The sequence below is a fragment of the Scardinius erythrophthalmus genome (genome assembly GCF_964197995.2).
Source record: "Scardinius erythrophthalmus genome assembly, chromosome: 11".
In the NCBI taxonomy this organism is placed as follows: domain Eukaryota; kingdom Metazoa; phylum Chordata; class Actinopteri; order Cypriniformes; family Leuciscidae; genus Scardinius; species Scardinius erythrophthalmus.
In genome coordinates this window covers 1,935,102-1,958,362 of record NC_138231.1, presented here as the reverse complement: position 1 = coordinate 1,958,362, position 23,261 = coordinate 1,935,102, and the positions used below count along the sequence as shown (strand labels likewise).

The 23,261-nt window shown below is 43.2% G+C and overlaps 2 protein-coding genes across 3 annotated transcripts; both read right to left on the bottom strand.

Annotated features, from left to right (window-relative positions):
- Positions 1 to 5,649: 5,649 nt before the first annotated feature.
- LOC308698447 (zona pellucida sperm-binding protein 4-like) lies at positions 5,650 to 8,075 on the bottom strand. 2 transcript variants are annotated; one of them, XM_081378526.1, is made up of 9 exons: positions 7,584 to 8,051; positions 7,172 to 7,499; positions 6,905 to 7,092; positions 6,734 to 6,831; positions 6,505 to 6,662; positions 6,236 to 6,428; positions 6,019 to 6,166; positions 5,861 to 5,933; positions 5,667 to 5,778 (listed from the first exon to the last, which is right to left on the bottom strand). In XM_081378526.1, the coding sequence occupies exons 1-9, from the start codon at positions 8,028 to 8,030 to the stop codon at positions 5,702 to 5,704; spliced, it is 1,710 nt and encodes a 569-aa protein (XP_081234652.1). In that variant the 5' UTR covers positions 8,031 to 8,051; the 3' UTR covers positions 5,667 to 5,701. The 2 variants fall into 2 exon arrangements, with proteins under 2 accessions (XP_081234651.1, XP_081234652.1); XM_081378525.1 differs by having other exon boundaries at positions 5,650 to 5,778; positions 7,172 to 8,075.
- Positions 8,076 to 18,233: 10,158 nt separating this feature from the next.
- On the bottom strand, positions 18,234 to 22,853 carry LOC308698194 (zona pellucida sperm-binding protein 4-like; the record flags this gene model as incomplete). The annotated part of the gene is made up of 10 exons (XM_081378114.1): positions 18,234 to 18,342; positions 18,420 to 18,492; positions 18,578 to 18,725; positions 18,795 to 18,987; positions 19,064 to 19,221; positions 19,293 to 19,390; positions 19,464 to 19,651; positions 19,731 to 19,945; positions 20,110 to 20,138; positions 22,764 to 22,853. 10 exons carry the CDS (start codon positions 22,851 to 22,853, stop codon positions 18,266 to 18,268), a joined length of 1,269 nt encoding a protein of 422 aa, XP_081234240.1. The 3' UTR covers positions 18,234 to 18,265.
- Between the last annotated feature and the right edge of the window lie 408 nt (positions 22,854 to 23,261).

The window sequence follows — 23,261 nt, the reverse complement described above, 5'->3', positions numbered from 1 at the left end:
AGAATTGCGAGATGTAAACTCGCAATTGTGAGATAAAAAGTCGCAATTATCTTTTAAAATGTTTTATTCTGTAGCGGAAAAAAGCTTCCATACCTCCTGGCCTCTTCCTCCCATCCATCATCCCTGACGCGTTACGGTAGGGCCAGCCCAGCTATCGGTAGGCGCCGGCGGTGCCGTGGTAGCCCACCTGAGAAAACGTTTTGGAAAAGACGGACTATGGACCCAACCAACTCTATAGGAGGGGAGGGGAGAACTCCCTCACATGGTACAACCCATGCAGAGGCTGCGCGCTGCGGTGTCAGAATGTGAAACGTGTGTAGCCTATGTAACTAACGTGACATTGAAATGTGAAAAAAAAAAAAAAAAAACTTTCCTCGACCGGCCCAAAAGTGAAGCGGCCCACCGGGAATTCTCCCGATTCTCCCGATTACCCACTCCGGGCCTGCGCACCGGTCTTGTAGGCTCTCTCTCCCGGAGGAGCGGGAATTCTCTTAGCAATGCTAAAACACACATCAGCCGATCACTTGTTTAGCGTTCAAGTAAACACTACATTCAGATTCACCAATCGGAATGAATTCAGTTAGATTGAAACAAATGGTGTGCATGTAAACAATGAATGGCGACTGTAGAAAGCAAAGGCCGGATCCTGGACATTTTTGATGATTTCGACGGCCGGACATGTTCGGGAAAAAGAGGATGGTAACCCCTACTACTCAGCTTTCTCCACAGAACAAGAGCCTGTTAGCTTAGCTTCCAAAAAAAAAAGATGGCTGACACTATTTGTACATTCTGTGAGTGAGATCCCACCCCCTATGGGCGGGTTGAAAACATGCGGAACTAGCTCCTACTACTGGCTGTAGTTTCTAGCCTCTGGCCAAAAAAAAATAATCCTCTGATGACGCAAAATGCCAATTTTTGCATCATCAGAGAATTTTTTCCAGACAAAAAAAATACATAAATCTCTCATCTCAGGGGGATATGTGGGAGGGAAGCATGGTAATTTGAAAATACTACAGGATTTCTACTGATACAAAGCTTAATGCTAAACGCTGAAGTATCCCTTTAAATCACACCTGCTAGCGCACTTCTTAAAATGTTTACGTACTTGGTCAGTAGGCAATAGAGTACACCATTTTGCGGCTGTTCGAATACATTTAACCACATGGGCATCTACACTATGAAAGCAATCTGGTCGAATGTGTTGGACTACCTCTGGAAGTGGCCAAAAATAGACAAGCTCAAAATAAAATTAGCCCATTTTTTACACCATTGGCATTTACCAAAGTTCACTTGTGATCCGATTTACAAAAATACTCCTTAGTACCAGGTGTAAACAAGGCCTTGGACAGCTACCTAGTTGGGATACAACAGTTAAGGGATTTATGCTTGTATGAAAGCAGTCTACATTACTGGGACTAGCCTGAAAAAAGAATTAAATAAAAATCAGTATCAACCTGCACTCATCCTTTATCCCAAGATATGATTCTATACTTGCACGACTAAGAAAGCATTACAAAAAAACATGACAATCTGGGGCTCAGGTCAGGAAGCAGACAGACTGGCTAAACTGACTGTCTGCTAGCGGCCTCTCGTCACCAAGGTCAGATAAATCCCATCACATAGAGCCTCTTTCACCTAGCTATCATCATATAGAGACTGTGTCTGTTCCCCGAATTTGGAAATCCAAAAAACGTTTAAACCCAACTAAGGTTAAAAATTTAATTGATGTTCAACAAATAAAAAACAGCTATAATACAGATGAGCAAATGCTAAAGCTTGGGTTGCTGAATATTCGATCGCTTACTTCAAAAGCACTCATTGTTAATGATATGATTTCAGATAATAACCTAGATGTGCTGTGTTTGACAGAAACCTGGCTAAAACCAAACGATTACATTACTTTAAATGAATCAACCCCGCAAGATTACTGTTATAAACATGAGCCTCGTCTGAAACGCAAAGGGGGTGGTGTTGCTGTAATCTATAGTAATAGTTTCAAAACCACTAAGAAATCAAGTTTTAAATATAATTCTTTTGAAGCATTGGTGCTTAATGTAAAAATATATAGTGTAAACGATAAATCACGTTTGAGATTTGTGCTGGCTACTGTATACAGGCCACCAGGGCACCATACAGACTTTATCAAAGAATTTGCGGACTTTCTATCAGAATTAATATTGACTGCAGATAAAGTACTAATTGTTGGTGATTTTAATATACACATCGATAATGAAAAAGATGCATTGGGATTGGCATTTAAAGACATTGTAAATTCAATTGGAGTTAGACAACACGTGTCAGGACCTACTCATCGTCGTAATCATACTCTAGATCTAATATTATCACGCGGAATAGATGTGGATGCCGTTGAAATTCTGCAGCAGAGCGATGACATCTCAGATCATTATCTAGTCTCGTGTAATTTGCATTTAGCCAAGGCTGCAAAGCCGACTCCGTGTTTCAAATATGTGAGACCTATCACTTCTGCTACTAAAGATTGCTTTATTAATAATCTTCCTAATCAGTTTCATCATCTCAGCATCTCAGATAGCTTAGAAGAACTAGATATTACAACAGAAACGTTTAACTCTCTCTTTTCCAGCACTTTAGACACAGTTGCTCCGTTGCGCTTAAAGAAGATTAAAGAAAATAGTCCAACGCCGTGGTACAACGAGCACACTCGGGCCCTTAAGAGAGCAGCCAGAAAAATGGAGCGCAACTGGAAGAAAACAAAACTAGAGGTATTTCGCATTTCATGGAAAGAGAGCTCAATTACTTACAGAGAGGCTTTAAAAGCTGCTAGATCTGCTTATTTTTCAACCCTATTAGAAGAAATTAAACATAATCCTAGGTATTTATTTGAAACAGTGGCTAAACTAACGAAAAATAAAGCTTCAAGCACCGAAGTTTCCAAGCAACACAGCAGTAATGACTTTATGAACTTCTTCACTTATAAGATTGATAATATCAGGGACAAAATTATAACTATGCAAACGTCTACTACAGTATCGCATCAGGCAGTGCATTGTAGTCTCCCTGAGGAAAAATTTGATTCATTCGTTGCTATAGGAGAGGAAGAATTTACTAAACTCATTAAATCATCTAAATCTACAACATGTATGTTAGACCCTATACCGACTAAGCTACTGAAAGAAATACTTCCAGAGGTCATAGATCCTCTTCTTAATATCATTAATTCGTCTTTGTCTCTAGGATACGTACCAAAAAACTTTAAGCTGGCTTTGATTAAACCGCTTGTTAAAAAAACGCAACTTGATCCTTCAGAATTAGTCAATTACAGGCCGATCTCGAATCTACCTTTTCTGTCAAAGATATTAGAAAAGGCAGTATCCTCACAACTGTGTTCCTTTCTTGAAAGAAATGATATCTGCGAGGATTTCCAGTCCGGATTTAGACCGTACCATAGTACCGAAACAGCTCTCGTTAGAGTCACAAATGATTTGCTCTTATCATCCGATCGTGGTTGTATCTCTCTATTAGTGTTACTCGATCTTAGCGCTGCATTTGACACCATCGACCACAACGTTCTTTTAAATAGATTAGAACATTATGTTGGCATTACAGGAAATGCACTAGCATGGTTTAAATCATACTTATCTGACCGTTATCAGTTTGTAGCAGTAAATGATGAGATGTCTCATCGATCACAGGTTAAGTATGGCGTACCACAAGGCTCAGTATTAGGACCGCTGCTGTTCACTCTGTACATGCTACCATTAGGAGATATCATTAGGAAACATGGAATTAGCTTTCACTGTTATGCTGACGATACTCAGCTCTATATTTCTTCAAAACCTAACGAAACTTATCAATTCACAAAATTAACGGAATGCATAGCGGATATAAAAAATTGGATGACTTGTAATTTCCTACTTCTAAATTCTGAAAAAACAGAGATTCTAATTATTGGACAAAAAACTTCCTCACGTAATAATCTAGAATACTGTCTAACACTTGATGGCTGCTCTGTTAAGTCTTCGTCGTTGGTTAGGAACCTGGGTGTGCTCTTTGATACCAATCTTTCATTTGAAAGTCACGTGTCTAGTATCTGTAAAACTGCATTTTTCCATCTTAAAAATATATCTAAATTACGTCATATGCTCTCATTGACAAATGCGGAACAATTAGTTCATGCGTTCATGACCTCAAGGCTAGATTATTGTAATGCTCTACTGGGTGGTTGCCCTGCACGCTTAATAAACAAACTACAGCTGGTCCAAAACGCAGCAGCTCGAGTTCTTACCAGAACCAGGAAGTATGACCATATTAGCCCAGTTCTGTCAAAACTGCACTGGCTCCCTATTAAACATCGCATAAATTTTAAAATATTGCTGATTACTTACAAAGCACTGAATGGTTTAGCTCCGCAGTACTTGAGCGAGCTCTTAACGCATTATAGTCCGTCACGTCTATTACGATCTCAAAATTCCGGCCAGTTGATTATACCTAGAATATCAAAATCAACTGCTGGCGGTAGATCCTTTTCCTATTTAGCACCAAAACTCTGGAACAGTCTTCCTACCATTGTCCGGGAAGCAGACACACTCTGTCAGTTCAAAGCCAGATTAAAGACACATCTCTTTGACCTAGCTTTCACATAATACATTATAGACTTCTATAATTTAATGTTATGCTGCATAGATTAGGTCAGCCGGAACCGGGAACACTTCCCAAAAATCCTGATGTACTCGTTACATCATGAGAAGAATGGCATCTACGCTAATTTTAGTGTCTGTGTTTATCCCAAGGTTTTTCCTGCAGCCTGCCGGATCCAGGCCGTATCCAGATCTGACGAAGGACCTTCACCTGGACCGATGACAACGCAGTGCTGAAGTGCCAACTAGTCTCTCCCTATGGAGGATCCCACTACCACTCTACAGATAAGGCGTTGTCGGGAAAATTCGTCTTGCGGTCCTACCCCAAAGCAACAAATAAAATAAAATTCCTTATCAAAATTTATAAGGAAAGACAAGTATTTTGTTTAGGCTTGGCTTGTAGGGAATTCCAAACCTGCGTATATTCTAACGCACATAACTATAGAACCCATTCTAAATGCGCATGTTACCGCCATCAGCGTTTCTCACAGGTTCGCGTTTAAAGTCTGTGTAGAGAGAATGGTGTCGTCTTAGCGGCCCCTAATTTAATAACAAATGATCATTGCGACGGAACCAAATCAATTAAAACTAACTTTAGATGGAAATAACTTAACTCTGCTGTAAAGCCGAAACAATCTCTGTTACCTTAAATTATACGCTTATCTCTGTAAAGCTGCTTTGAGACAATCTACATTGTTAAAAGCGCTATATAAATGAAGATGACTTGACTTGACTTGACAAAAAGCCAACGAGTGACCTCAGAGGGGTTTGGGCATCAATATATGCACTTATGCTAGTCCAGCCATAAAGTCGTAAAGCCTCAGACAGAAGCTAAAACCTTAATTTGATATGTGAAACATGAACAGGGGCCCAAGTTAACTACTATTTGCCAAGTTCTAGTCAAGTTAAGGCTTAAGCAGAAACTTGGCTTGTTTAGTTCAAGTCAAGAATCTCAATGCACAAAAGAAAAAGGTTTAGTAGTGCAGAAGTCAAACTAAGAACAGTCATGAAACATCCAACTCCAGACAGAAATGAATACCAAAGAGAAACATGTTGAGTTTCATTAAGTTTATTAAAACTAAAATTCACTTGACCAGGTTAACTTGTCCACTAGACACCACAGTTTGCCCACTAGAGATGGTCTTGACGTGTGTGTCTCTTCCTGTAAAAAAAAAAAAGTAGAAATATGGGGGGCATTTAAATAAATTCTCAGTTCCTGAAGTCAACCTACAGCAAGCACTCACTTTTCCTCAAGCAACTTTGCTCACAGGAGCCAGAGGAGGGATGGCACACCGCTGTACTACAGTGGATGAAGATCTAACAGAGGGGGAAAGGGTTAAGCCATAGAATTCACTGTAAAAAGCACTAATATTAAGGGTTGAGGTAAGGCTGCAGAGCATACGGTTTCCTGCAGAGGAGCCAGTGATGCTGGATCTACAAATGTGAACATCTTCACAACAAAGCGCTTGTAGTGGGTCGGGAACTGAAGACCAGATGATCCAGCCACTGGAACCAATGTGGTCAGGTAACGATCATCCTGGTAAGGGCATCTGAAAGGCAAAGAGGCAGTCAGAAATGCCTTCCAGCACACTAGATGGGTAAAGACTGGCCTTACTCACCCATCAACCAGAAGATCCCATTGGGGTAGACTGAGTGGACTGGGGGTTGATGTCGCCCAGCAATGTCCCAGCATCAGGACAATGTTGGGGTCGGTCCTCTCCAAAATGTGCACCTCAACATACACAGGCTCCCGCAGGACTTTTGTAACTGGATAATCAGCATCACTGTAATAGGATGTGTACGCCTCGTCCCCTGAGGAAGAATGCAGTGTTTAACTAGGAACTGGAGTTTTAGAAAGGCTTTAAGCATACTTGGGGCAAACATTTACCTTCTGCACAGCCTTTGGTGACACATTGACCATTTGCCAGTCTAAGCTCCACCCTGAGGGGTCCAGGAGCAGCTACTGGTGGAGGTGGAGGAACGGTGTTGACCTCCACAACCAGAGCTTCCACAGAGCTACCGGAGTACCTACACTGAAAGAGAAGCCTGGACAACAAACAGTGAGCTTGTAGCATGTGTCAGTGATTCACATTTATGATAAAGCATACGTCACTTACTCAAAATGGCTGTCCCTTGTAATGGAACCAAGTGGTCCGATACCCACTTCATATGAGGAGGTCATTCTGTTTTCATACACCACATATCCACTGTCCTCCTGCAAATAGTAACATTGTTAGCATCAAATCCATTCTAAGCCATGCGGAACAAAACCACAAGCAGCTACTCACCATCATGCTTGTGCCACACGCAGTGACAGGGAACTGGTATATAGCAAAGAAAGGTGTGGATCCCACAGGACTGCAAGCTGGATCACTTCCACCCAGGAGACGGACTGAATCCAGGCTCAATCGAGGCAGTGTAACATCTCTAGCCACCACTACCACAAACTGACCATCTCTTATACACTGGACAGTCACTGGAACGAGTTACAAGAGCAGGTTATTGCTGAGGATCAGTTTAACATGAATGCCTCTACACTGACTCCACACTCTTACCTGCCTTCCCATAGTAGCACTGCTGTCCATTAAAGCAGCAGTTGATAGCAGCACACTCAGCACCACTGATACCAGGTGGTCCACATTGAATCTGCTCATAATCAGCTACAGTACATTTGTCAAGGGGCTCTGCCTGTGCCACTGGCTGCTTAGGCTGAAACTGCTGAGGAAACTGTTGACTAGCTTGCTGTTGAACTGACTGAGGAAACTGCTGAGGAGACCATTGACTAGCTTGCTGTTGAACCTGCTGAGGAAACTGTTGACTAGCTTGCTGTTGAACTGACTGAGGAAACTGCTGAGGAGACCATTGACTAGCTTGCTGTTGAACCTGCTGAGGAAACTGTTGACTAGCTTGCTGTTGAACTGACTGAGGAAACTGCTGAGGAGACCATTGACTAGCTTGCTGTTGAACCGGCTTTTGAACCTGCTGAGGAAACTGTGGACTAGCTTGCTGTTGAACCTGCTGAGGAAACTGTGGACTAGCTTGCTGTTGAACCTGCTGAGGAAACTGTGGACTAGCTTGCTGTTGAACTGGCTTTTGAACCTGCTGAGGAGACCATTGATTAGCTTGCTGTTGAACCTGCTGAGGAAACTGTGGACTAGCTTGCTGTTGAACTGACTGAGGAAACTGCTGAGGAGACCATTGACTAGCTTGCTGTTGAACCGGCTTTTGAACCTGCTGAGGAAACCATTGACCAGCTTGCTGTTGAACTGGCTTTTGAAACCGCTGGTCAGTTTGCTGGAACATCAGAGCTTGAGGATTCTGGGGCAGATCACTCCACTTCGGAACAGCATGACTGAAAGCACAGAGCCAAACACAAAGTGCCAGAGACTGAACAGCACACCAACTTCCTGCCATTGTTCAACAGCTAGTCACACTGCTGAGGTGCTGCCCTTTGGTCTTTTTGTACTCTACAGACTTTGGCTAATTAATGATAATCCCTCCCTCTTCATTAACAGTCATGATTCTCCAGACTTGCACGAGTGGGAGTTTATGCAACTGGGTGATTCGATTGTTTCTTAAAAGTAAATTTTTCCCTTTTGAACATACATAAAACCACATTGAGCTGAATTCAGAATAGTATGCTAGTACTATTTCTGCCCTTCTGGATTCAGCCTTTTTATATTAGATGTTTTAGCTATTCTGGATTGTTTTTTCTTCTTCTTTGTAACACATAATAGTTTTCTCAATGCAACAGGCCTGTATATTTGAAGAAAGTATAAAGGGGTACTTCACTTCTGGAAAGATGAATGTGTATTTAAAACAGGTCATTTATGTCGTAGAAATGTGAAATTATTTTTGAATTTGGAGCCTTCTAGACTGAGAAAAGCCAGAAAATGTATTTTTGGCTCATGTGGATGAAAGACAACAACTCACAGAATGCACTTGCTTCGCTGCCCTACGAGGCCACTCCCAAGCCAGTAAGCCGGTAAGAGAGCGCAGTTAAACAACTAGGCTAGGCTACTAGTTGACTCGAAACTTAAAAGACGTTGTTTTATCGGGAGTCTCCATGACGAGTCTGCCCTGGATTTCGAGATCGGCCAAAATGTCTGGGATTCGGCTTTTGCGTTCTACAGTCACCATTCATTATGTTTACTGTGGTGAGCAGGACGAGGCTGAGGGGCGTGGGAGAACGGCGCGAGGCCGGTGGCGTGATTACTGATGAGAGACACCTGTGAGACGCATCGGTCTTGTAGGCTCTCTCTCCCGGAGGAGCGGGAATTCTCTTAACAATGCTAAAACGCACATCAGCCGATCACTTGTTTAGCGTTCAAGTAAACACTACATTCAGATTCACCAATCGGAATGAATTCAGTTATATTGAAACAAATGGTGTGCATGTAAACAATGAATGGCGACTCTAGAAAGCAAAGGCCGGATCCTGGACATTTTTGATGATTTCGACGGCCGGACATGTCCGGGAAAAAGAGGATGGTAACCCCTACTACTCAGCTTTCTCCACAGAACAAGAGCCTGTTAGCTTAGCTTCCAAAAAAAAAAGATGGCTGACACTATTTGTACATTCTGTGAGTGAGATCCCACCCCCTATGGGTGGGTTGAAAACATGCGGAACTAGCTCCTACTGGCTGTAGTTTCTAGCCTCTGGCCAAAAAAAATAATCCTCTGATGACGCAAAATGCCAATTTTTGCATCATCAGAGAATTTTTTCCAGACAAAAAAATACATAAATCTCTCATCTCAGGGGGATATGAGGGAGGGAAGCATGGTAATTTAAAAATACTACAGGTTTTCTACTGATACAAAGCTTAATGCTAAACACTGAAGTATCCCTTTAAATCACACCTGCTAGCGCACTTCTTAAAATGTTTACGTACTTGGTCAGTAGGCAATAGAGTACACCATTTTTAACATACACGTAGATAATTCAAATGATGCTTTAGGGGCTGCGTTTACAGATTTATTAAACTCCTTTGGGGTCAAGCAAAACGTAACTGGTCCCACTCATCGTCTTAATCATACGCTAGATTTAATTATATCACATGGAGCCGATCCAACCGATATAGATATTATACCGCAAAGTGATGAAGTCACTGACCATTACATGGTCACTTGCATACTACGTACCGCTGAAATCTGTCATGTTGCGCCGCGTTATGGACCAGGCAGAACAATCCTTCCAACAACTATAGATCATTTCTCAAATAGCTTACCTGATCTATCTCAGCTGCTCAGTGAACCCAAACAAACAGATGAACTAGAGGAAATGACTAGCACTATGAGCACCATTTTCTCTAGTACATTAGACATTGTTGCACCAATTAGATTAAAAAAGGTTAGAGAGAAAACTAAAGCACCATGGTACATCAGTGTTACGCATGTTCTAAAGAGAGAAACTCGTAATTTAGAGCGTAAATGGAAACAAACTAATCTAGAGGTCTTTAAAATCGCATGGAAAGACAGTATGTCACGTTATAAAAAGGCCCTAAAAGCAGCCAGGGCTGAGCATCTCCGCAAACTAATAGAAAACAACCAAAATAATCCTAGGTTTTTATTTAACACCGTGGCTAGACTAACAAATAAACAGACGTTACCGGAGCAAAATATTCCGTTACAGTGTAGTAGTAATGATTTTATGAATTTCTTCACTGAGAAAATAGAAAGCATCAGAAACACAATTGTAAATGTACAATCTTTAATGGTGTCTTATGATTCAGCCTCAATTATCACCCCGCAAGAACAATTACAGCGCTTTGCAACTATAGGACAGGAAGAGTTAAATAAACTTATCATTGCATCTAAACCAACAACGTGTTTATTAGATCCAATACCAACTAAACTACTGAAACAAGTGTTACCTGTAGTGGAAGAGCCTCTTCTCAATATTATTAACTCGTCTTTATCCTTAGGTCATGTTCCAAGAATATTCAAGTTGGCAGTTATAAAACCTCTTATTAAGAAACCACAATTAGATCATAATAACCTAGCAAATTACAGACCCATTTCAAATCTTCCATTTATGTCTAAAATACTAGAAAAAGTTGTGTCCGCTCAACTGGGCTCTTTCTTGCAAGAAAATGATATCTATGAAAAGTTTCAGTCTGGATTCAGACCGCATCATAGCACAGAAACTGCGCTTGTTAAAATCACAAATGATTTACTTTTAGCTTCTGACCAAGGCTGTATCTCAATATTAGTTTTACTTGATCTTAGTGCTGCGTTCGATACTATAGATCACACAATACTCTTTGACCGACTACAAAACTACACTGGTGTTCAGGGACAGGCATTAAGCTGGTTCAGATCATACTTATCAGACCGTTACCATTTTGTCTGCGTAAATGGGGAAAAATCGAAGATAACGTCAGTAAACTACGGTGTACCGCAAGGATCTGTGTTAGGCCCTCTGTTATTCTCAATATATATGCTGCCACTTGGTAATATTATAAGAAAACATGGAATTAATTTCCACTGTTATGCTGATGACACTCAATTATATATTTCATCACGACCAGATGAAAACGCTAAATTATCTAAATTAACAGAGTGTGTTAAAGATATAAAATACTGGATGACATGTAATTTTCTGCTATTAAATTCAGATAAAACGGAGGTATTACTTATTAGTCCAAAAAACTGCCCACAAAACCTCTTACAATACAACTTTAATTTAGAAGGGTGTCCTGTTACCTTATCCTCTACAGTAAAAGACCTGGGTGTTATATTAGACCGCAACTTGTCTTTTGAAAATCATATTTCATATGTTACAAGAACAGCCTTTTTCCACCTTAGAAACATTGCTAAGTTACGTAACATGCTATCTGTTTCTGATGCAGAAAAGTTAGTTCATGCATTCATGACCTCGAGACTAGATTACTGTAATGCTTTATTAGCTGGTTGTCCTGCATCCTCAATAAACAAGCTACAGTTAGTCCAAAATGCCGCCGCTAGAGTTCTTACTAGATCAAGAAAATACGATCATATAACACCAATTCTGTCGTCTCTACATTGGTTACCTATAAAGTTCCGTATCAATTACAAAGTATTGCTACTGACCTATAAAGCCCTAAATGGTTTAGCTCCCGTGTATTTAACGGAACTTCTATCGCCCTACAATCCATCGCGCTCTTTAAGATCACTAAATTCGAGGCTTCTGGTCATTCCTAGGATATCTAAGTCCACTAAAGGAGGGAGAGCGTTTTCACATTTAGCTCCTAAACTCTGGAATGGCCTTTCTGATATTGTTCGAGGCTCAGACTCGCTGTCCCAGTTTAAAACTAGATTAAAGACGCATCTCTTCAGCCAGGCATTCACATAATACTTACATTTTATACTACAGTTGAATCAGATTGAATGCATTAATATTGCGAACAGCAGCTACGCTAATTATTTCCCATATGCTTTTCTGTTGTTATCTCGGGATGCTAGTCCCGAGGTAAATACAGATCGTCAGCTCCAGTTTGTATCCAGCCTCTCATGGAAACTACAGATTCTCCAACACCCGTGCAGAGACGACTCGGCGCCTGTGAAGAGACGACTCGACGCTGGCGATGTTTATGCCCTAAATCAATACATGATTAACTAACTGTATTTCTCTATGTACATTTCTGAAATGCACTTTCTGTAAAGCTGCTTTGAAACAATATGTATTGTGAAAAGCGCTATACAAATAAATTTGAATTGAATTTTGCGGCTGTTCAAATACATTTAACCACATGAGCATCTACACTATGAAAGCAATCTGGTCAAATGTGTTGGACTACCTCTGGAAGTGGCCAAAAATAGACAAGCTCAAAATAAAATTAGCCCCTTTTTTACTGTCACGGTTCATGAATTCACTGTTTTCTTCATGTCTCGTGTATTTGTTGTTCTGTGTTAGTGGGCGTTACCGCTCGTTACCGTTGATCAGCGCGCCAGCTGATCTCATTCCCCGCACCAGCTGCTACTTGTTTACTCTCCTATAAATTCTCATCACAATCTCCTTTCTTTGTCAGATCGTTGTTTGATGTCTCCAGTGTGTGTGTGTATCCAGTCCAGTCGGAGTTTCAGTTTCCTCGTTTCCTGTTCCGTGTTCTACTGGTTTTCATTCATCTGGATTCTTCACTGTTTCGTCATCTCATCACTCAGCACCCGTATCTGACCATCTAGTCCCTGCGTTGCCTACCCGTCTGCCTGTCTGCCTGCCTGCCTGTCTATTATCTACCTGGCTATTGTTTCTACCTTCAATAAAGAGATTACTTGCATCTTTGCTTCCTGTTTATTGTTCGTGACAGAACGATCTGACCGTCGTCATGGAAGCAGCGAGTAACCCATCTAACTTGGATGAATTCGTCAGTTCCAGCATTTGGCGCATGGACAATCAGGAGAAGGGTTTGACGGAGACCGCACGGGCAGTCCAGGCATTGGTGACGCAGGTGTCCGAGCTCACCCAGCAAATCCAACATCTGCGAGCTCCCACTGCGCCACCCACACCGGCCGTTCCCCCCACACCACCAGAGGGAGCTTCCCAGTCAGAGCCCCGCCTACCGATTCCAGAATCATACTCGGGTGAGCCTAATTTCTGTAGAGCATTTTTAACCCGTTGCTCAATGCATTTCTCTTTACAACCTAAGACCTTCAGCAATGAGAGTGCCAAGGTGGCCTTCGTGTTCACCTTATTGACTGGGAAGGCAGCACTCTGGGGAACGGCGGTGTGGGAGAATCAAGACCCGTGCTGCGCCTCGTTCCAGACACTCGCCGCCGAGATGAAAAGAGTCTTCGATAGAGCGGTCGCCGGGAGAGAGGCGGCTCGGATGCTCGCGGAACTCAAACAAGGAGAAAGGTCGGTGTCGGAGTACTCCATCGACTTCAGGACCCTGGCGGCGGAGTGTCAGTGGAACGAGGAGGCGCAGTGGGACATGTTCCTGCATGGGCTGGCTGACCGCGTTCAAAGAGAGATCTACGCCCTGGACCTTCCCACTTCATTCAATGGACTGGTTGATCTTGCTCTTCGAGTAGATGCACGATTGTCAAGAGTCGAGCGACGGAGCTTGCCCAGCCGTGGATTAAGAGGTACGGAAAATCAGCGGTTCAGCGGTGGGGACGCGGTCAGCCCTGTCGACGATCACGAGCCCATGCAGGTCGGTCGAGCTCGGCTTTCCCGGGAGGAGAAGGAGAGGCGGAGATCCCAGGGACTATGCTTGTATTGCGGCGCGGCGGGACATTACGCCTATAACTGTCCGTTAAAAGGCCAAGCCCGGCAGTAAGTTTGAGGCTACTGTCGGGTGGGATCTCCGCTGAGAAGACCTCATCAACATCTACGCTCCTCCCGGTAAGACTTAGATGGTCAGTCCACAATCACGACTGTCACGCACTGGTGGATTCAGGGGCCGAAGGTAATTTTATGGACCATTCATTTGCTATCAAGTTTCAAGTTCCTATCCAACCACTCACCCGTAGGATTGCTGTTCATGCACTCAACGGCCAGGACTTACCCACCATCGCACTCATCACCGGACCTATCACCCTCACCACATCAGGCAATCACACCGAGACACTTTCGTTTTACATACTGGACTCACCTCTCGCACCTGTTGTTCTCGGACATCCTTGGCTCATTGATCACAACCCCAAAATAGACTGGCAAAAGAAATCAGTGTTGGAGTGGAGCAGTAAATGTCATGAGTCCTGTCTTGTGTCTGCCTGTTCGTCCGTTTCTGTCCCTTTGTTTCAGGAGGAGGCAGTGGATTTGTCTAACGTGCCCGCGGAGTACCTGGACCTGAAGGAGGTGTTCAGTAAGTCTCGTGCTGCTTCTCTTCCTCCGCATCGTCCCTATGACTGTGCCATAGATTTATTGCCAGGTAAGTCTCCGCCTAAAGGCAAGTTATATTCGCTTTCTGTTCCAGAAAGGGAGGCTATGGAGAAATATATTTCTGATTCTCTAGCAACGGGGTTCATCCGCCCTTCCTCTTCTCCAGCGGGGGCGGGGTTCTTTTTTGTGGGGAAGAAGGATGGATCTCTGCGACCTTGTATTGATTACCGGGGGCTGAACAGCATCACGGTAAAGAATACTTATCCTTTGCCGTTGATGTCTTCAGCTTTCGAGAGGTTGCAGGGAGCGTCTATCTTCACTAAATTGGACTTACGTAACGCTTATCATTTGGTCCGCATTAGGAAGGGGGATGAGTGGAAGACTGCTTTTAACACCCCCAGGGGGCACTTTGAATAATTGGTCATGCCTTTTGGGTTGTCCAACTCCCCAGCAGTCTTCCAGGCACTCGTCAACGACGTGCTGCGAGATATGGTCGATCAGTTCATTTATGTCTACCTGGATGACATATTGATAGTTTCATCGTCTCTCCAGGAACATGTGCAGCACGTCCGACGAGTGCTTCAGAGGTTGCTAGAGAATGGGCTTTTTGTCAAGGCGGAGAAATGCGTTTTTCATGCACAGTCTGTTCCTTTCCTAGGGTACATTGTGTCGTCTGAGGGAATACGTATGGATCCTGAGAAGGTTAAGGCTGTGGTGGAATGGCCAAATCCAGATTCCCGTAAGGCCCTACAGAGGTTTCTGGGTTTCGCCAATTTCTACCAGCGGTTTATTCGCAACTTCAGCCAACTAGCCTCGCCTCTGACTGCCTTGACCTCCCCCAGAACTACATTCAGGTGGTCAGACGCAGCTGAGGCTGCGTTTGCCAAACTTAAGGGCCGCTTTGTTTCAGCCCCCATCCTTATTGCCCCTGATCTATCACGTCAGTTCGTGGTGGAGGTCGATGCGTCAGAGGTGGGGGTAGGTGCAGTGATATCCCAGCGTTCTTCCACAGACGATAGGATGCATCCATGCGCGTTTTTGTCTCATCGTTTGTCCCCTGCCGAATGCAATTATGACATTGGTAACAGAGAGTTGTTGGCAGTCAAGTTAGCGTTGGAAGAATGGCGTCACTGGTTAGAAGGGTCGGGGGTACCTTTTATCGTCTGGACCGACCATAAGAATCTGGAATACATTAAGACTGCCAAAAGATTGAACTCCAGCCAGGCTCGGTGGGCACTTTTTTTCGGACGTTTTGATTTTACCCTCTCGTACCGCCCGGGTTCCAAGAACATCAAACCCGATTCTTTATCGCGCATTTTTGACCGTTCCGAACGCCCGTCTACTCCCGAGTGCATTTTGCCCGAGACCCTATTTGTCTCCACACTCGTATGGGAGGTCGAATCGAAGGTCAAGACGGCCTTGAAAGGGGTAACGCCTCCGCCCGGGTGTCCACCGAACCGTTTATTTGTACCGGAGGGATTACGGTCTGACGTTATTCAGTGGGGGCATTGTTCCAACATAGCTTGTCATCCAGGAGTTAGTCGTACCAAGTTTTTGGTCAAGCAACGATTCTGGTGGCCGCTTATGGCTCGTGATGTCCACAGTTTTGTTTTGGCCTGCTCAGTTTGTGCCATTGGTAAGACTTCCAATCGACCCCCAGATGGGTTACTTCAACCGCTGTCTGTCCCTTCGAGACCCTGGTCCCATATTGCGCTAGATTTTATTACCGCCCTCCTGCCCTCCCAAGGCAACACGGTAGTTTTGACCGTGGTGGACCGGTTCTCGAAGGCGGCCCATTTCATTCCCTTGCCCAAATTACCCTCAGCCAAGGAGACAGCGTTGACTGTCGTTGATCACGTCTTTCGCTTACATGGCCTCCCGACAGACGTGGTTTCCGACAGGGGACCCCAATTTGTGTCCAAATTTTGGCAAGAATTTTGTAAATTATTGGGAGCGACTGTCAGTCTGTCCTCAGGGTTCCATCCCCAGAGCAATGGTCAAACTGAGAGAGCCAACCAAGATCTGGAAAGGTCGTTGCGATGTTTAGTCTCCAAGAATCCTTCCTCATGGAGCCAACAACTGTCAATGGTGGAGTACGCCCACAATACGTTACCAGTGTCATCTACGGGCCTGTCTCCGTTTGAGTGTAGTGTAGGTTACCAGCCACCAATTTTTCCTAGTCTGGAATCCGAAGTCGCGGTTCCCTCCGCTCACGCCTTCGTCCAGAGGTGTCACCGCACTTGGACTAGAGCCCGTGAGACTCTACTCCAAATGGGGGAGCGCACCAAGGCCAAAGCCGATCGCCACCGGTCTAGGCCTCCCGTATACGTCGTTGGTCAAAAAGTGTGGCTTTCTACTAAGAACATTCCTCTCCGCTCCGTCTCTAATAAACTGGCTCCCAAATTTATCGGCCCGTTCACTGTTACCAAGATCATTAGTCCGGTGACAGTCCGCCTCAAACTCCCTCCGGTGTACAGGAGGATTCATCCCGCCTTCCATGTTTCCAAAATTAAACCCGTGTTTCATTCTTGTCTTAATCCGCCTGTCCCGGTTCCCCCCCCGCCGCGACTCGTAGAAGGGGAACCTACATATTCGGTTAATCGTATTCTGGACTCAAGGCGGAGGGGACGCGGATTCCAGTACTTGGTGGACTGGGAAGGTTACGGTCCGGAGGAGAGAAGTTGGGTTCCTGCTAGAGACATATTGGATCACTCCCTTATTGATGATTACAATCAACAGGTAAGGGAGTCTGGGGACGCCAGGAGGCGTTCCTAGGAGGAGGGGTACTGTCACGGTTCATGAATTCACTGTTTTCTTCATGTCTCGTGTATTTGTTGTTCTGTGTTAGTGGGCGTTACCGCTCGTTACCGTTGATCAGCGCGCCAGCTGATCTCATTCCCCGCACCAGCTGCTACTTGTTTACTCTCCTATAAATTCTCATCACAATCTCCTTTCTTTGTCAGATCGTTGTTTGATGTCTCCAGTGTGTGTGTGTATCCAGTCCAGTCGGAGTTTCAGTTCGTGTCCTCGTTTCCTGTTCCATGTTCTACTGGTTTTCATTCATCTGGATTCTTCACTGTTTCGTCATCTCATCACTCAGCACCCGTATCTGACCATCTAGTCCCTGCGTTGCCTACCCGTCTGCCTGTCTGCCTGCCTGCCTGTCTATTATCTACCTGGCTATTGTTTCTACCTTCAATAAAGAGATTACTTGCATCTTTGCTTCCTGTTTATTGTTCGTGACATTTACACCTTCATTTACCAAAGTTCACTTGTGATCCGATTTACAAAAATACTCCTTAGTACCAGGTGTAAACAAGGCCTTGGACAGCTACCTAGTTGGGATACAACAGTTAAGGGATTTATGCTTGTATGAAAGCAGTCTACATTACTGGGACTAGCCTGAAAAAAGAATTAAATAAAAATCAGTATCAACCTGCACTCATCCTTTATCCCAAGATATGATTCTATACTTGCACGACTAAGAAAGCATTACAAAAAGCCAACGAGTTACCTCAGAGGGGTTTGGGCATCAATATATGCAGTTATGCTAGTCCAGCCATAAAGTCGTAAAGCCTCAGACAGAAGCTAAAACCTTAATTTGATATGTGAAACATGAACAGGGGCCCAAGTTAACTACTATTTGCCAAGTTCTAGTCAAGTTAAGGCTTAAGCAGAAACTTGGCTTGTTTAGTTCAAGTCAAGAATCTCAATGCACAAAAGAAAAAAAGGTTTAGTAGTGCAGAAGTCAAACTAAGAACAGTCATGAAACATCCAACTCCAGACAGAAATGAATACCAAAGAGAAACATGTTGAGTTTCATTAAGTTTATTAAAACTCAAATTCACTTGACCAGGTTAACTTGTCCACTAGACACCACAGTTTGCCCACTAGAGATGGTCTTGACGTGTGTGTCTCTTCCTGTAAAAAGTGGTAGAAGCATGAGGGGCATTTAAATAAATTCTCAGTTCCTGAAGTCAACTACAGCAAGCACTTACTTTTCCTCAAGCAACTTTGCTCACATGAGCCAGAGGAGGGATGGCACACCGCTGTACTACAGTGGATGAAGATCTAACAGAGGGGGAAAGGGTTAAGCCATAGAATTCACTGTAAAAAGCACTAATATTAAGGGTTGAGGTAAGGCTGCAGAGCATACGGTTTCCTGCAGAGGAGCCAGTGATGCTGGATCTACAAACGTGAACATCTTCACAACAAAGCGCTTGTAGTGGGTCGGGAACTGAAGACCAGATGATCCAGCCACTGGAACCAATGTGGTCAGGTAACGATCATCCTGGTAAGGGCATCTGAAAGGCAAAGAGGCAGTCAGAAATGCCTTCCAGCACACTAGATGGGTAAAGACTGGCCTTACTCACCCATCAACCAGAAGATCCCATTGGGGTAGACTGAGTGGACTGGGGGTTGATGTCGCCCAGCAATGTCCCAGCATCAGGACAATGTTGGGGTCGGTCCTCTCCAAAATGTGCACCTCAACATACACAGGCTCCCGCAGGACTTTTGTAACTGGATAATCAGCATCACTGTAATAGGATGTGTACGCCTCGTCCCCTGAGGAAGAATGCAGTGTTTAACTAGGAACTGGAGTTTTAGAAAGGCTTTAAGCATACTTGGGGCAAACATTTACCTTCTGCACAGCCTTTGGTGACACATTGACCATTTGCCAGTCTAAGCTCCACCCTGAGGGGTCCAGGAGCAGCTACTGGTGGAGGTGGAGGAACGGTGTTGACCTCCACAACCAGAGCTTCCACAGAGCTACCAGAGTACCTACACTGAAAGAGAAGCCTGGACAACAAACAGTGAGCTTGTAGCATGTGTCAGTGATTAACATTTATGATAAAGCATACGTCACTTACTCAAAATGGCTGTCCCTTGTAATGGAACCAAGTGGTCCGATACCCACTTCATATGAGGAGGTCATTCTGTTTTCATACACCACATATCCACTGTCCTCCTGCAAATAACAACATTGTTGGCATCCAATCCATTCTTAGCCATGCAGAACAAAACCACAAGCAGCTACTCACCATCATGCTTGTGCCACACGCAGTGACAGGGAACTGGTATATAGCAAAGAAAGGTGTGGATCCCACAGGACTGCAAGCTGGATCACTTCCACCCAGGAGACGGACTGAATCCAGGCTCAATCGAGGCAGAGTAACATCTCTAGCCACCACTACCACAAACTGACCATCTCTTATACACTGGACAGTCACTGGAACAAGTTACAAGAGCAGGTTATTGCTGAGGATCAGTTTAACATGAATGCCTCTACATTGACTCTACACTCTTACCTGCCTTCCCATAGTAGCACTGCTGTCCATTAAAGCAGCAGTTGATAGCAGCACACTCAGCACCACTGATACCAGGTGGTCCACACTGAATCTGCTCATAATCAGCTACAGTACATTTGTCAAGGGGCTCTGCCTGTGCCACTGGCTGCTTAGGCTGAAACTGCTGAGGAAACTGTTGACTAGCTTGCTGTTGAACTGACTGAGGAAACTGTGGACTGTTCGAACACATTCAACCACATGAGCATCTACTCTATGAAAGCAATCTGGTCGAATGTGTTGGAATACCTCTGGAAGTGGCTCAAAAAATATTAGCCCCTGTTTACATCTTCATTTACCACAGTCCACTTGTGATCCAAATTACAAAAATGCTTCTTAGTACCAGGTGTAAACAAGACCTTGGACAGCTACCTAGTTGGGATACAACATTTAAGAGATTAATGCTTAAATGAAAGCAGTCTACTTTTCAATTAACATTACTGGGACTAGCCTGGTATCATTCCAAAAAGCCAACGAGTGACCTCAATATATGCAGTTATGCTAGTCCAGCCATAAAGTCGTATGTAAAGCCTCAAACAGACAGAAGCTAAAACCTTAATTTGATATGTGAAACATGAACAGGGGCCCAAGTTAACGACTAGAACTTGGCAAATAGTAAAGTTAAAAGGCCTAGGCAGAAACTTGGCTTGTTTAGCTCAAGTCAAGAATCTCAATGCACAAAAGAAAAAGGTTTAGTAGTGCAGAAGTCAAACTGAGAACAGTCATGAAACATCCAACTCCAGACAGAAATGAATACCAAAGAGAAACATGCAATGAACCAAAGACAGTCTCAAAAACACGGTTTGAAATCGCTGGTGTTTCTGACGTCACAAACTACCTTGTAACCAATCAGGGGTGTGTTTCCCGAACAGCGACGTAAATCTGCATCTTTGAAGAAATCAACTAGCTAGTCACGACTGTTTCCCAAAAGCATATTGTTGCAAAGTGGTAGTTCAACCACATTGGTTTATGAGGTTACGCAGGTGATGGAGTAATAACTTTTAATGAATCTGTTTGAGATCAAATTAACACTAGATGTTTTGCTATAAATTACAGACATGGCATCTGGGGACTATTTCTCATTTTTCTCAGTTATTTCGCTTTATTTACAGATTCAATCATAGACTCATTCTTACTTAGTAGAGCACGTTCACACATGCGCACTCTTCAAAAACTACACTTTAAATCTCTCGACAAACTAAAAGACGTAAATGACAGTTGTATGTATTCTAAATAAAAGACACAGATTGTACTGAATGTCAGATTGCTTATTTTGCTCAAGATAAGGATTTAAATCCACATGCGCATCCACAAACGCACCCCTGATCAATGTGTGATCGTCAACGAGTGGATCTCTGAGCTGCTGCGATTGAGTGGAGGCGGGGCTCATTTGCATATTCATAGAAACCTTGCAAAATGAGGCAAGGGTGTAAAGTTGTATTCAAGCTATTTAAGACATGCTGACATTTTTTTCAAAGGAAAAAACATTTAAATATGTCATGTTGGTGATCAAAGATGAGATTTAAAGGGGTCATGAACTGGATTCATTTATTTTTTAATAATGTTTCCTGGGGTGCCCTTATAATGTTTTACATCAAGAATTGTCATAATTTAGAAATAAAAGGCATTTTTCCAAGCCTGATTTTAGCCTCTGATTTGAGTGCTCTGTTTTAAGTGGCGTGTGTGAGACTTCAGTGTAAACACCCACTGCTGTGATTGGCTGTGAGACTTCAGTGTAAACGCCCACTGCTGTGATTGGCTGTGAGACTTCCGTGTAAACACCCACTGCTGTGATTGGCTGTGAGACTTCAGTGTAAACGCCCACTGCTGTGATTGGCTGTGAGACTTCAGTGTAAACGCCCACTGCTGTAATTGGCTGTGGGACTTCAGTGTAAATGCCCACTGCTGTGATTGGCTGACATGTTTGCATATGAAATAGCTAGTATTATATGTGGAAATCTCACAAATACTTTTACTACATTTTTACTATTACAGCTATCGAGAGTAACGAATTGTGAAAAGTATTGATCATATATTTAGATCTTTTCCATCATATGAAAGGTTGCAGTGATGAGCATTGAGCAGATGAAAGACAGTCTGTTGATCGCGTATGAAAAGATCTTATCCTTGCAATGCAATTTCTACACTCTCAAGAATGCTTTCACCAAATAACAATGCAAACACAATATAAATACAGTAAGAGCTTCGTTGTGCAGTGTAACAGCTTCATTGATTTCATAACGAGTTTTGTCAAGTGTCCAGATGAACTCGCGCTGTTTGATTGACAGCTTGGGCGATTGGAAAGGGATTGTTCTTTGATCGCTTTCTGTATATAATTTAATAGTTTAAATAAGATTATTTTCCTCCTACTAAGAGAAACGATGTGAAGTTGATCTTTTAGTCACTGGCTTGATTTACTGATGCATAAACAGTATTCACCGATTTTGAGAGAAAGATTAGCAGATCAGAAGATTAGAAAGATCAGTCTGAAATCGAATACACATCAGAAATCACGGATCAGGCATTGGAATAAACATGGTTAGTTACATGTTTGTGGTGTTGCTGGCAGATACATAAAAGTTTGTTTGCAAAGCCTGCGCCGAAACTACGACTGATTAACCAAATAATCCACAGTGAAATGTTCCGAATACTAATAATGCACTGCTCATTCCATTGCTGAAAAAAACCCCCACTATCCTAGCATTAGGATGGTTTGGAAGGTAATGGTATTGATCCTGTTCTCCTGTGTCGATCTTTTCTCATTCTCATATCATTATTCACTAACGCTCCAGTGGGCGGGGCCAAAGACGTGGCGACGTAGACATAGGCATTGATATTCTTCTGCAAAGACGATCTTTCGCTGCTCTCAGACGTCACAAGTCTCCGCTTCTCAGATCCTGTCGTTTTACAGACTTGGTTTCAATAAAAGCAGTTTTTGGAATCACAAGGAAGTTTTGAAAAATACAGGGTATTTTTTATAATATGAAAAACTCTTACCTGTGTTACGACCCTGCGTTTTACTTGCTCGCCTACTGGTGGCGTTGTTCTTCCATGAGAGCGCAGGAGATTGCTTTCTCTACAGCCCATACCAACCCATCTCCTCCCCATCTGGATTATGATTTTTTCCCCTTTGATTTTGAACCCTAGACTTCGTTATATTAATTTATCTGTATTTTGAAGACTAATAAAATCTTGCAAGTCATTATTTTAGTGTACTTGTATCCTTTATGTACGGTCGAAACGAGCTGGCCGTAACACCTGTCAAAAGATCAAGGAAAATTTTAATTCTGAGATCATGACCCCTTTAAGGGATTCAATGATTGACTACTGGGTGACGTTAAGAACTAGTCTGGGCAGTTTATGCAACTGGCCACCGTTCTACATTTTCTCAAAAAAAAAATAATAATAATACACAAATTTTCTCTAGGAAAAATTATTGATACAACAAGCAATTAGAGTTAACATGACTAAGTCTTAAGACTAAGTTAATGATAC